The following is a 15,377-nucleotide window of genomic DNA, read 5'->3' on the forward strand; positions in this document are numbered from 1 at the left end:
GCCTGACCTATTTTATACCTTACTTTTCCCGGTCATTCGTATAACTAATTGAACTGTGGTACCAATATATGGTGAAATGTACTTTAAGATGGTTTAATCAGAGTGACAAAAGCGGGCGTGTGTAGCTGTTTGCTGGTCTATTTTTATCAGCAGTTCCCTATCAATATCCATACCTGCCAGTCAGGAGTTCATACATTAGGATTCCCAGTGACCAGTAGTCGGCTGAAATGTCATGGCCTTTGTTCAGGATGATCTCTGGGGCTACGTACTCTGGAGTCCCACAAAAAGTCCATGTTTTCTTTCCAAATCCTATTTTCTTTGCAAAGCCAAAATCAACCTTTCAAAGAGAGAAAAGCAAGATGCTTAAGCTTCTTATGATTACATTTTAAAGTAATAAGTTATTTTGCTGAAGTATACCGATGATCACAATAATTTAAAAACACGCACGTTTTTGTAGTTCTGTCTTCTCAAAGGAATAGTCTGTATTGCAAACAAAGTCTCCCTGAAGAAACTCAGTTTTAATTGGAAAAGTTGACATCTGAGTGTAGCATAAAATTCACATCATTAAAAATAAAGGTAAATCTTTCTTTCTGAATATAGTTTTCATTTTTCCTTTGTTTATGCTAATGGAGGTTAGGGTATAAACACAGAATCTCTCTTCTGTACATAAAAATTTTTAAAGACCAGTTGGGCCTACTTAACATCTTTCCCAGAATATATATGATTTCTGCTGGATTTAATGAAGTTGACAATTCATTTAGTATTAATTATTCGAAGTTATTTTATTGTTGCAGGAAGTAAGTAACATAGTTATGAGACCAATGACTCTGCCCTTGGTAAGCATAAACAGAAATAAAATTATAATGTATTCTTCATTTTTCTGGAACTCTTTTGAAGGAAGAGTCTTGACTACAGAAAATCTATTTTTTCTAAAACAATTTGGTTGAAACTACAAATAAAAAACTGCCACTGATTTGATTTCTTTAAAAACCACATGCTGAATAACAATTCTAAAAAGTTTAAAAATGGAATCAAGCTGTAACAGATCCAACGAAAGTTGTGCATTTGTAAATAAGAGAACTTCTCTTCTATGGTAAATCTTTACAACTTTTGACTGTTATTATTATTATTACTATTACATAGCCTGGCTAGCATTGCTTGTAAAGCACATTTTTTTTTTCTGTGACCATTATTCTTAAATCTAAAATATTGAAATGATTTAGAGTTTTCCATAATATAAAAACCCATTGCTCATGAATGGCAAAAAGCTGACTAGAGAAAAGGACTTCTAGGCCTGTACACGTGCCAGTAAGTACGTTTTCTCGTGCTTATAAAAGTGTGTTTTGCCAGAGTATTGTTAATTCAAACTTAGCCAACTTAATTTTTCATAACTGATGCATCATTTGAAAGAACATTCAGTTGAAAATTGTAATGCTAAAACCTGCTTTTAAGAAAGTTACAACATTGAAAAGGAAAACAGATTTCATATTAGCAAATGAACACAGTTTTATAAACAAATATTTTAAATCTGCAGGGCAGAAAGCATGCGTGAAATGCACTGACCAGTTTGGCATAACCTCTGTGATCTAGGATGAGATTTTCTGGCTTGAGGTCCCTGTAAATGATTCCTTTGGAATGCAGATAGGCAAAAGCTTCTACCACACATGCTGTGTAAAATCTGGTTGTAGAATCTTCAAACGAACCTCTGAGATACAGAAAAGGAGTGAAAATTGTACGAAAAATTAGTTTCTCTAATATGGCTTTATTTTTTTTTTCTCATTTCACTATATTCGTTTGCCAAAATTTAACCCAGAGACCACTGTCCTAATAGCTAAATGTTACATGATTGCCATTACATTGGATTTTTTGAAGCATTCAAGGATTAAGTTAAGGAATTCTCTGTCTTTATGAATGGAATAGTTAACTTTCACTTCCTGACAGGGCGGAAAGAACAGTAAATCACACAACACATTTCATGTACTTAGTGTTTTCTTCTCAACAGCCCACTACAATCTAAAAAGGCACAGACTTATAGCAGTAGGCAGGAGAAAAAAATAATCCTATTTTAGAACTTGCTTACCAAGCATTTGTTTTTTGTTTTTTTTTTTTTTTTTTTTGGAGACGGAGTCTCGCTCTGTCGCCCAGGCTGGAGTGCAGTGGCCGGATCTCAGCTCACTGCAAGCTCCGCCTCCCAGGTTCACGCCATTCTCCTGCCTCAGCCTCCCGAGTAGCTGGGACTACAGGCACCCGCCACGTCGCCCGGCTAGTCTTTTGTATTTTTTAGTAAAGACGGGGTTTCACCATGTTAGCCAGGATGGTCTCGATCTCCTGACCTCGTGATCCGCCCGTCTCGGCCTCCCAAAGTGCTGGGATTACAGGCTTGAGCCACCGCGCCCGGCCAAGCATTTGTTTTTTAAAGGAGAAGTTTATGGGTTATTCATATTTATTCTTAGTGGGCTTGTTTTTTAATCTTTCTAAATAATGCACATACTATTCATGAAAATGTGAATAAAAGCTACTGTTTTCAAAGAACCACTCTGGAAATGAGTTGTAATGCTACTGATGCAATCATAATGCAAGCTAAGTACTCTTCTGTTTTTGAAACTCCTGCAACCAAAACAAACAATATCTATCTCCTACACGACTGCATTCTTATTAAGAGGAAAAGATGGACTAAAAGACAATTAGAAAGAAAAAAGTAACTAGAAGGGAATGTTTATTAGTAATCTTGATTATGATGTTTAGCAAAAAGGCTCTCTCTTTCTGTCTCATATATATGTGATATATGGGCACATACATGTTGATTGATTGAATGAAATAATTTACAAAAAAACCTTAGTATCTAAGGTTAAACCCTTCTTTCTAGGGCAGAAAGTTTAAATTTTAACTGTTCCCCCACCATGGTACTTCTTAAATAAACCATGTTCTTTTTTTCTTTCCCAAGTAGTAAGCACAATTTAATAATTTCATTTCATAATTTAAAAATATTAGTGTGAACATCAGCTCCTGAGGTGGTTGAGAAGTAACATGAGTGACAAGCACACAAATGATTTTATTAATAGTGTGCAACAAATGATAGTCTCAGAGCTGGCCTTCATGAGTCTCTGATGCCTGTTTGCATTTTGGTGACACTTTTTTTTTTTTCCAAAGTTGTAGAGTAAAGTTTAACAAACTGGGCAATGAAATATGGTTATATTTTTACAAAATTTATAAGTGAATCAAGGCTAAAGCAACCACTTTTCAGGCTATCTTTCAGAAAAAGGTAGTATCTTCCAGAAAGAGAATGTCTTTGGTTCAGCTACTAATGTAACTTGAGTTTTTCACTGAAATAATCAGCTTTTCCTAAGAAAAATATCATTCTTCTGAAACATAATTAATTCTAGGCATAATGATATCCATTCCTCTAGATTCTAGAATCTTAACTATAATTACCATGATTCTTGAATCTTTCTTGAATAATATCTGAATGGCACAATTGCGAATTTATGAGCACAAGAGAAAGTTTGAGAATGGCATCCATATGAGGAAACGAATGATATACTTCATGGTACAATTTTCCTCTGACTTGAAGATATCCTTGGCAGAGCTAAAATTCTATAATCGTGTGTATTTGAAAAGGGATTAAAGTATTGCCTTGAAGGTCCTTTCTTCTTTGCCCTTAATTAAGTATGTTTACCTATCAATAGAAGCATGTTTCTTTCACTTGAAGAGATTATTTACCTTAAAGAGTAAGCATCTGTGTAGATATAATTAATATATAGCTTTAGATACACTGCTATGAATTCAATCTGTTCTCAATGGAGAGCATTGCAAAGTAAAACAAAACAAAACAAAATGGAAGAGTAAAGGGAATGGTCTTATTTTATTTCACACTATAGGTCTTGATTTTTTTTTTTCTTTTTCTTTTTCTTTTCTTTTTTTTTTTTTTTTTGAGATGGAGTCTCTCTCTGTCACCCATGCTGGAGTGCAGAGGCGCGATCTCGGCTCACTGCAACCTCTGTCTCCCGGGTTCAAGTAATTCTGGTGCCTCAGCCTCCTGAGTAGCTGGGACTACAGGCATGCACCACCATGCCCAGGTAATGTATTATGTTTAGTAAAGATGGGGTTTCACCATGTTGGCCAGGATGGTCTCAACCTCCTGACCTCGTGATCCACCCGCCTATGCCTCCCAAAGTGCTAGGATTACAGGCGTGAGCCATCGTGCCCAGCTGAACTCATTCTTTTTTATGGCTGCATAGTATTCCATGGTGTATATGTGCCACATTTTCTTTATCCAGTCTGCCATTGATGGACATTTGGGTTGGTTCCAAGTCTTTGCTATTGTGAATAGTGCTGCAATAAACATATGTGTGCATGTGTCTTTAAGTAGAATGATTTATAATCTTTTCAGTATATGTCCAGTAATGGGATTGCTGAGTCAAATGATAATTCTGATTCTAGATCCTTGAGGAATTGTCACACTGTCTTCCACAATGGTTGAATTAAATTACACTCCCACCAACAGTGTAAAAGCATTCCTATTTCTCCACATCCTCTCCAGCATCTGTTGTTTCCTGACTTTCTAATGATTGTCATTCTAACTGGCACGAGATGGTATCTAATTATGTTTTGATTTGCATTTCTCTAATGACCAGTGATGATTAGCATTTTTTCATGTGTCTGTTGGCTGCATAAATGTCTTCTTTTGAGAAGTGTCTGTTCATATTGTTTGCCCACTTTTTGATAGGGTTGTTTTTTTTCTTATAAATTTGCTTAAGTTCCTTAAAGATTCTGGATATTAACCCTTTGTCAGATGGATAGATTGCAAAATTTTTCTCCCATTGTGTAGGTTGCCTGTTTACTCTGTTTACATCAGGACTGTCTAACTGTGATTTGAGTGGGCTTTTTTGAAAGCTTACAAATTCCTGATTACTGTTAGTAGAAGAGGAGATTATTTCTACAGTGTGACTCTGGGCAACGTACCTCTGCTTCCTTAGCAGTCAATTGGTAATGGAATCAAATGGACAAATGCATTGTTAAGGTTGTAATGAGAGTAAATGCTTAGGTGAGAGATCAATTTCTCATGAAATCTCTGCAGAGTATTGTACTTGCATTCTTAATAAGCTGGTCATTAGCAGAAAGATGGAAAAATGCTAATACAAACGCAAATTCATGAAAGGAGGCTATATTTTAGAATATGGACCCCGAAGCAAGAAGCCTGGGCTCAACTCCAGACTCCATTTACTGTTTGTTCTTGAGCAATTAACTATATGTCTCTGGGTTTCTGTGTTCTTATGTGCAAAATGGCGCTAATAAAAGTAACTATCTCATTGGATTGTTGTGAAGATCCAAATAATTAATAATGCATGTACTGAAAATAAGTGTCTGGTACACAACTTGGGCTCACTAAATGTAATAGTAGCCACTATGATTGAGCACCAGAAAACTCTTTTTTAGCTACTATGTCTTAATATAGGAAAATTAACTAACATAGTATGGAACAGGGATGAAGCATTTTCAGGATGGAGGTTGGGGGTTTGCAACACCAATCCTCTCTGTGATTGAAGTGCTTCTGACTGCCAAGGCTAACTGCCACAAATCAACTGTGAAGAATCCTCTGCTAATCTCTGTTCTTTTCACTTTCACCATGCTTCTCACATGGGCCAAAATTACCCTTTTATTGCCTGCCAATCAAAGCTCTCCCTTTTTCACCATGAAGCAAACGGACCACAAATTGTACATCTTATGGTCTTCAGTTCTTGACAACTCTATTTGTTTCCAGTTTTCTCTGTCTTGAGTCATTTTGGAATGTGGAGGGTTTTAGAAATCTAGTTTCCATTCCTTCAACACATTTATAGTGAGTATCTTTCACATATAAATATACTTGTGAAAATTAAATGAAAACCTTGTCTCAAACTTTGATAAATCTGTACAATGCATGTACACAAAATGTTTACCAGCACCTCACTGTCCCATCACTGGATGTGTGATGTAGATAAGTTGTGAATTTTAAAATAGACATCTTGAAAGCAGTCACAAAGCATAACACTGAGGTGACTTACAATGAAAAATTACTATTAGAATTGCAAATGACAATGTAAATTTGATTTAAAACAAATAAACCCTGTTTCATCAACAGTTTCGAGAGTTGCTTAAAGAAATAAATCACTTGCCTTATATAACTGTTTGAAATAATGAATTATGCCTTGACAGCTGTGTCATTTCAATTAAAACAAGTAAGAGAGAAGGCCCTTATGCCCTCTTTGGGGATGGATGGTTGTTTTAAGCTAGATGGCAGTAGATAACAATTTGAGAGAAATAGAAGGTTATTTATGAATATTGATAGACTCAAATTAAAATTTAATCACAATGTTCAGTCAACTTGTCATAAACTGAGTTCTTGGAAATCAGAATGTAACAGGAGCAAAGCATCTTTCCTCAGAATATTTCACCTTTTTCATTGACGAGTAACAACAATCACTGAGTGTATGAACCTGAAGTATGCTGCAATCTGTGCAGATTTATTGCCAATTGTAAACTGAGGGAGGCTAAATCATTACAAAGATAGACCTATTTTCTTTGAAATACCTTCAATCTGTGCCAACTATTAGGGCATCTAAGATAGAATTTAAATAATTACCACCTTCCACAAAATAGACAGAATCAATGAGAATGAATATAAAAAGTAATGCACCATTCATGGGTTTACAACATACATATGGTATGACATGACCAGAAAGTGAGATGTATGAGATTTGAAAATTATGGTTTCAGAAGTTGTTATTTAAGATATTCAGTAAGAAAAATAAACATACATATGTTAAAAATTCTAATTAAGTAAATAATTGAGATGTTAAATTTTATTCAGTTCAAATATACATTAAATACTGATATTAATATATAATACATGTGTTCATGTTATACATTATATTCTATGTTAATATAAATACTAATATATATTTATTTACCATATTAACCACTTACACATTCTTACAAAAATTGCAGGATTTGCCAATTATTTAAGTGTTAGGGAGGGAAGGTGAATGAAATATAATTTGTACCAACCTATTACAAATAATAGGACAGAACCAGTGGGAGACAAAATGTCATAAATTAGAAAATAAAGCATAATAGCTAACAAAGAATAAACCAGGGAAATTTATAGGGGCAATTAACATTTCAGTGCTGTAGTTCATGTCTCAAAACTAGGAAATATGTATTAGTCCTCAAACCCTATTCCTATTTGTAAATAGATGGCATCATTTTAATTCTTACTTCTTGACAGCAAATACAACAAATAAAGAGCTGCCCTGTGCTTTGCTTTGCTTCTCTTCTCTTCTCTTCTCTTCTCTTCTCTTCTCTTCTCTTCTTCTCTTCTCTTCTCTTCTTTCTCTCTCTCTCTCTCTCTGTCTTTTTTTTTTTTTTTTTTTTTTTTTGGAGTTTCTCTCTTGTTGCCTAGACTGGAGTGCAGTGACGCAATCTCAGCTCACTACAACTTCTGCCTCCTGGATTCAAGCGATTCTCCTGCCTCAGCCTCCTTAGTAGCTGGGATTCCAGGCACCCATCACCATGCCCAACTATTTTTTTTTTTTTTTAAATTTTTAGTAGAGATAGGGTTTCACCATATTGGCCAGGCTTCTGTCGAACTCCTGACCTCAGGTGATTCACCCGCCTCAGCCTCCCAAAGTGCTGGGATTCCAGGCTTCAGCCACGGCTCACAGTCTCTGTGCTTCTTTTCTATGTTGATGAGAAGACAGAAAATGAGAAGCAGGGAATGGTCATTTCAGCTATGAGGTGAGAGGAGGATGATGTCTGGGTTGTCATCAGAGTCTTCTCGTGCTAAATCTCTGAGGCTTGGAGTTATTTCCATGTCAGTAATGAATAAGGTCAGGCCAGCCTTTCTTCAGATCAGTCTAAGTAAATTTCTTGTATACTTTCAGAATAGCTTTTCCATTATTGCTTCTGTCCTCTGACACAAGAGGGAAACTGAATACATTGACGGGGTGGATTTTTTGACCCCAGATATTTTCATATACACTGTGACTAATAGCATAATGGCATAATCTTTCCCTTGGTATTTTTTTATATATTTCTAACAATTAATCTTTAAGATTTTCAACCCCAATTTGAACAAACAGAAAGCTGGTCAATGGCAATATTAATTGGAGCCTGAATGTCTAAAACTATGTTTCTTTCCCCTGGCAAGTTTTTTGAGAAGGAAAAGGAAAAGTCACTTAGAATAAAAATCAGGCTACATGCCTACATAGGAAAGAAAGTTGGCCAGGGACAATTATTCTGAGATGATTTTACCTATAATGGTTAATTCAGCACCTCTAAATCTTTAGGAACAAGCAGGTAGCCACTATTACTCTAGATCATGACTCTTCATGGAGTATTAAATATATTAGGGGGCTCAGCAATTGTGTACCTCAAGTCCAAGTGTGGTAAAAGGGAGGAACAATGTAAGGACTATTTCTGTAGATCATGACTCTTCATTGAGTATTAAGTATACTTGGGGGGCACAGCAACTGTGTACCTCAAATCAAAGTGTGATAAAAGGGAAGAACAATGTAAGGACCAAAAAGCAACCAAGTGGAAGTAAAGAAATCCATTGATATTTTCCTTCCCTTTACTCCTCCCAAAGTAGGCTGCTTCTTAATAGCAAACCTTTGCTACCAGAGGCATCAGGATACGTCTCACTCAGAAGCCTTGGCTGGCATTATGAACAAAATGTGAAATCGAGTTAAGTAAGGCAAATTATGAAATAATACTTTCAAAAATAAGTTAAAAACGAATGCCTGTACATGTTTGATGCCTCATGAGTGGACTTTAAATTGAGTTTTATTATTATTATTATTGTTTTTATTGTTCTGGTTAAGAACATCATTAAATGATTTAAAAAGCTATGAGAAGATGTTGGAGAGATCATGGCAGTTGGGAGGCAGGACTAGATTGCAGCTATGGACAGAGTAGTGGGTGGTGGCTCACATTGTGAATTTCAGCTCCAGATTGACTGCAAGAACAAACCAGCAATCCCAAGAGGACCCAAATACCCTCTGAAGGAAGTGGACTGCTGCAGGACCCAGGAGACACCCCAGAACTGTGAGTCCCTCAACTGTGGAAGTGAAAAAGCGAGACCCTCCTCCCCGGACACACCCCGCCACAGGAGAAGCTGAAGGTCTGTTTTTGGGAGAAGTTTCTGACTTTACTTGGAGCTGAGTCAATTTGGAGAGCTGAGTGAAATATAGGGGAAGAGGAAGTAGCAGAAAGGCCCTGGGAGCTCGCTGGGTCCCCTAGCAGGCCATTCCTGCCTGGCACCAAAGGGATCCAACAGAAAAGGAGCTGGGGGTAAAACTACACAGGCAGAAGCAAATCTGTAGCTGAACTTTGTAACAATTTGAACTGGGTGAGAAGTCTCCTGTCCGGAACTCGGGGGAGGACGCAAATCTGGTGTGTAGGCTTCACAAGTGGAGGAAGAACCAAACCCTTTTCTTTCAAAGCTGGGAGGCAGATAGCCTGGGCCAGGTTATCAAACCCCTATCACTCTCCACCTGGAAATGGTCTGGGGGCTGTTGGGGGTGGCACAGTGGAAGTGAGACTGGCCCTTCAGTTTGCATGGGAGCTGAGTGAGGCCTGTGACTGCCTGCTTTCCCCCACTTCTCTGACGACCTGCGTGACTCAGCAGAGGCAGCCATGATCCTTTTAGGTACACAACTCCAGTGACCTGGGAATCCCACCTCCATCCCCCACAGCAGCCATAGCAAGACCCACCCAAGGAGAGTCTGAGCTCAGACACACCTAGCCCCACCCCCCACCTGACAGTCCTTCCCTACCCACACTGGTAGCGGAAGACAAAGTGCATAAAAACTGGGAGTTCTAGGATCCCGCCCACCGCTGGTTCCTCCCCGTAATACCACAACTGATGCTTTCTGGAAAGTGCCACTTCCTGACAGGAGGCCAAACAGCACAAAAAAAGAATATTAAGCCACCAAAGCTAAGAACCTTCATGGAGTACATTTTACACCAACACCACCTCCACCAGAACGAACATTGGTATACAAGGCTGAGAGAACCATAGATGGTTCACATCACAAGACTCTGTGCAGACTACCCCAAGTACCAGCATGGAGCCAGGTAGACTGGCTGGGTGGCTAGACCCAGAAGAGAGACAATAATCGCTGCAGTTTGGCTCACAGGAGGCCACATCCATAGGAAAATGGATAGAGTACTACATCAAGGGAACACCCCATGGGACAAAAGAATTTGAATAACAGCTTTCAATCCTAGACCTTCTCTCTGGCAGAGACTATCCAAATGAGAAGGAACCAGAAAACAAACCCTGGTAATATGACAAAACAAGGCTCTTCAACACCCCCCAAAAATCACACTAGTTCACCAGCAATGGATCCTAACCAAGAATAAATCCCTGATTTACCTGAAAAATAATTCAGGAGGTTAGTTATTAAGCTAATCAGGGAGGGACCAGAGAAAGGTGAAGCCCAATGCAAGGAAATCCAAAATATGATACAAGAAGTGAAGGGAGAAATATTCAAGGAAACAGATGGCTTAAATAAAAAACAATAAAAAATTCAGGAAACTTTGGACACACTTTTAGAAATGCAAAATGCACTGGAAAGTCTCAGCAATAGAACTGAACAAGTAGAAGAAAGAAATTCAGAGCTCAGAGACAAGGTCTTTGAATTAGCACAATCCAACAAAGGGAAAGAAAATAAGAAATATGAACAGCTGGGTGCAGTGGCTCACACCTGTAATCCCAGCACTTCGGGAGGCCAAGGCGGGTGGATCACAAGGTCAGGAGATCGAGACCATCCTGGCTAACATGGTGAAACCCCATCTTTACTAAAAATGCAAAAAATTGGCTGGGGGTGGTGGTGGGCACCTGTAGTCCCAGCTACTTGGGAGGCTGAGGCAGGAGAATGGCATGAACCCGGGAGGTGGAGCTTGCAGTAAGCCGAGATCGCGCCACTGCACTCCAGCCTGGGTGACTAAGCGAGACTCCATCTCAAAAAAAAAAAAAAAAAGAAATATGAACAAAGCCTCAAAGAAGTCTGGGATTATGTTAAATGACCAAACCTAAGAATAATTGGTTTTACTGAGGAAGAAGAGAATTCTAAGAGCTTGGAAAATGTATTTGGTGGAATAATCAAGGAAAACTTCCCCAGCCTTGCTATAGACCTAGACATCCAAATATAAGAAGTACAAAAAACACCTGGGAAATTCATCTCAAAAAGATCTCTGCCTAGGCACATTGTCATCAGGTTATCCAAAGTTAAGACGAAGTAAAGAATTTTTTTTTTTTTTTTTTTTTTTTTTGAGACGGAGTCTCGCTCTGTCACCCAGGCTGGAGTGGTGCAGCTCACTGCAAGCTCTGCCCCCTGGGTTCACGCCATTCTCCTGCCTCAGCCTCCCAAGTAGCTGGGACTACAGGCGCCAGCCACCACGCCCGGCTAATTTTTTTTTGTATTTTAGTAGAGACGGGGTTTCACTGTGTTAGTCAGGATGGTCTTGATCTCCTGACCTCGTGATCCGCCCGTCTCAGCCTCCAAAAGTGCTGGGATTACAGGCTTGAGCCACCGCGCCTGGCCTGAAGTAAAGAATCTCAAGAGCTGTGAGGCAGACACATCAGGTAACCTATAAAGGAAAACCTATCAGATTAACAGCAGATTTCTCAGCAGAAACCCTACCAACTAGAAGGGATTTGGGCCCTATCTTCAGTCTTCTCAAGCAAAACAATTATCAGCCAAGAATTTTGTATCCAGCAAAACTAAGCATCATATATATACATGAAGGAAAGATACAGTCTTTTTCAGAAAAACAAATGCTGAGAGAATTCACCATTACCAAACCACCACTACAAGAACTGCTAAAAGGAGCTCTAAATCTTGAAACAAATCCTGGAAACACCTCAAAACAGAACCTCTTTAAAGCATAAATCACAGAGGACCTATAAAACAAAAATACAAGTTAAAAAGCAAAAACAAAAAACAAAAGAAACAAAGTATACAGGCAACAAAGAGCACAATGAAGGCAATGGTACCTGACATTTCAATACTAACATTGAATGTAAATGGCCTAAATTGGCCACTTAAAAGATACAGAACCACAGAATGGACACGAACTTGCCAATCAACTATCTGCTGCCTTCAGGAGACTCACCTAACACATAAGGACTCACATAAAGTAAAGGGCTGGAAAAAGACATTTCATGCAAAGGGACACCAAAAGTCAGCAGGGATAGCTATCTTGTATCAGACAAAACAAACTTTAAAGCAACAGCAGTTAAAAGAGACACAGGGGCATTAAATAATGATAAAAGACTTTGTCCAATAGGAAAATATCACAATCCTAAACATACATGCACCTAACACTTGAGCTTCCAAATGTATAAAACAATTACTAATAGACTTAAGAAATGAGATAGATGGCAACTCAGTAATAGTGGGGGACTTTAGTACTCCACTGACAGCACTAGACAGGTCATCTAGACAGAAAGTCAACAAAGAAACAATGGATTTAAACTAAATCTTGCAACAAATGGACTTATTAGATATATACAGAACATTTCATCCAACAACCACAGCATACACATTCTATTCAATAGCACATGCAACTTTTTCTCCAACATAGACCATATGATAGGCCATAAAATGAGCCCCAATACATTTAAGAATATTGAAATTATATCAAGCACTATCTCCTACCACAGTGGAATAAAACTAGAAATCAACTCCAAAAGGAACCATCAAAACCATACCAAGTACATGGAAATTAAATAACCTGCTCCTGAATGCTCATCGGGTCAAAAACGAAATCATGATGGAAACTGAAAAATTCTTTGAACTGAAAGACAATAATGAAACAACATATCAAAACTTCTGGTATATAGTAAAGGCTATATCCTAAGGGGGAAGTTCATAGCCCTAAATGCCTACATCAAAAAGACTGAAAGAGCACAAACTGACACTCTTAAGGTCACACCTCAAGGAAGTAGAGAAACAAGAACAAATGAAACCCAAACCCAGAAGAAGAAGGGAAATAACCAAAATCAGAGCAGAGCTAAATGAAATTGAAGCAAGCAAATGAACAACAGAATACAAAATATAAAAGAAACAAAAAGCTGGTCCTTTGAAAAGATTGATAAAATTGATCGATCATTGGCAAGATTAACCAAGAAAAGAAGAGAGAAAATCCAAATAACCTCACTAAAAAATGAAACAGGCGATATTACAACTGATACCACTGAAATACAAAAGATCATTCAAAGCTACTATGAACATCTTTATGTACAAAAACTAGAAAACCTAGACGAAAAGGATAAATTCCTGAAAAAATACAACCTTCCTAGCTTAAATGAGAAAGAATTAGATACCCTGAACAGACAAGCAGTGATATTGAAACGGTAATTGAAAAATTACCAACAACAGAAAAGTTCAGGACCAGACGATTCATGGAACAATTCTAGCAGACATTCAAAGAATAATTTGTACCGATGCTTTTGACACTATCCCACAAGACAGAGAAAGAAGGAACTCTCCATAAAAATAATAAGGGTGAAGCCAGCATCACTCTTATACCAAAACCAGGAAAGGGCATAAACAAAAAAGAAAACTGCAGACCAATATTCTTGATGAACATAGATGCTAAAATCCTTAACAAAATACTTGCTAACCAAATCCAACAATATATAAAAAAGACATTCCACCATGATCAAGTGGGTTTCATACCAGGGATGCAGGGATAGTTTACCATACACAAGCAGATAAATATGATACACCACATAAACAGAATTAAAAACAAAAATTACATGATCATTTCAATAGTGGCAGAAAAAGCATTCAACAAAATCCATCATCCCTGTATGATTAAAACTCTCAGCAAAATCTGCATACAAGGAACATAACTTAATGTAATAAAAGTCAACTATGATAAACCCACAGCCAACATAATACTGAATGGGGAAAAGTTGAAAGCATTCCCTCTGAGAACTGGAACAAGACAAGGATGCCCTCTCTCACTACTCCTCTTCAACATAGTAGTGGAAGTCCTAGCCAGAGCAATCAGACAAGAGAAAGAAATGAAGGGCATCCAAATCAGTAAAGAGGAACTCACACTGTCACTGTTTGCTGACAAAATGATCGCTTACCTTGAAAACCCTACGGACTCCTACAGAAAGCTCCTAGAACTGATAAAAGAATTCAGCAAAGTTTCTGCATGCAAGATTAATGCACATGAATCAGTAGCTCTTCTATATACCAACAGTGACCAAGCGGAGAATCAAATCAAGAACTCAATCCCTTTTACAATAGCTGCAAGAAAAAAAAAAAAAAAAAAACACAAAAAAAACCACACAACCAAGGAAATAATAGATGACCCAAATGACATAAACATCTCATGCTCATGGATGAGTAGAATCAATATTGTGAAAATGACGATACTGCCAAAGCAATCTGCAAATTCAATGCAATCCCCATCAAAACACCACCATCATTCTTCAGAGAATTAGACAAAAAAAGTCTAAAATTCATATGAAACCATAAAAGAGCCCACATAGCCAAAGGAAGATTAAGCAAAAAGAACAAATCTGGAGGCATCACACTACCTAATTTCAAACTATACTATAAGGCCATAGTCACCAAAACAGCATAATACTGGTATAAAAATAGGCACATAGATCAATGGAACAGCATAGAGAACCCAGAAATGAACCCAAATACTTATAGCAAACAAAAATATAAAGTGGGGAAAGGACACCCTTTTCGACAAATGCTGCTGGGATAATTGGCTAGCCACATGTAGGAGAATGAAACTGGATCCTCATCTCTCACCTTGTACAAAAATCAACTCAAGATAGATTAAGGACTTAAACCTAAGACCTGAAACTACTAAAATTCTGCAAGATAGCATTGGAAAAACCCTTCTAGATATTGGCTTAGGCAAAGATTTCATGACCAAGAACCCAAAACAAAATGCAATAAAAACAAAGATAAATAGCTGGGACCTAGTTAAACTAATGAGCTTTGGCACAGCAAAAGGAAGAGTCAGCAGAGTAAACGGACAACCCACAAAGTGGGAGAAAATCTTCACAATCTATACATCTGACAAAGGACTAATATCCAGAAAATACAGCAAACTCAAACAGATCAGTAAGAATAAAAACAAATAATCCCATGAAAAGTGGGCTAAGGCATGAATAGACAATTCTCAAAAGAAGATATGCAAATGGCCAATAAACATATGAAAAAATGCTCAACAACACTAATGGTCAGGGGAATGCAAATCAAAACCAAAAGGTGATACCACCTCCCTCCTGCAAGAATGGCCATAATCAAAAAATCAAAAAAACAGTAGATGCTGGCATGGATGGCAGTGAACAGGGA

General features: G+C 37.8%; 1 protein-coding gene and 1 long non-coding RNA gene across 5 annotated transcripts in view; one reads left to right on the top strand and one right to left on the bottom strand.

The window, feature by feature from the left end:
• The window catches only part of LOC119627842 (uncharacterized), a 37,522-nt gene extending 31,643 nt beyond the window's left edge, over positions 1–5,879 (top strand). For both annotated transcript variants that reach the window (XR_012093998.1, XR_012093999.1), the window contains one exon: positions 3,935–5,879. This is a non-coding gene — a long non-coding RNA (uncharacterized lncRNA). The remainder of the gene's footprint in view (positions 1–3,934) is intronic.
• Positions 1–15,377, bottom strand: part of PRKG1 (protein kinase cGMP-dependent 1) — a 1,334,297-nt gene that overhangs the window by 13,516 nt on the left and 1,305,404 nt on the right. For all 3 annotated transcript variants that reach the window (XM_073019149.1, XM_073019148.1, XM_038008764.2), the window contains 2 exons: positions 1,564–1,705; positions 174–337 (listed from right to left, as the gene is read on the bottom strand). In XM_073019149.1, coding sequence (XP_072875250.1) covers positions 174–337; positions 1,564–1,705 — 306 coding nt within the window. The remainder of the gene's footprint in view (positions 1–173; positions 338–1,563; positions 1,706–15,377) is intronic.

This window comes from Chlorocebus sabaeus, chromosome 9 (genome assembly GCF_047675955.1).
Source record: "Chlorocebus sabaeus isolate Y175 chromosome 9, mChlSab1.0.hap1, whole genome shotgun sequence".
Lineage (NCBI taxonomy): Eukaryota > Metazoa > Chordata > Mammalia > Primates > Cercopithecidae > Chlorocebus > Chlorocebus sabaeus.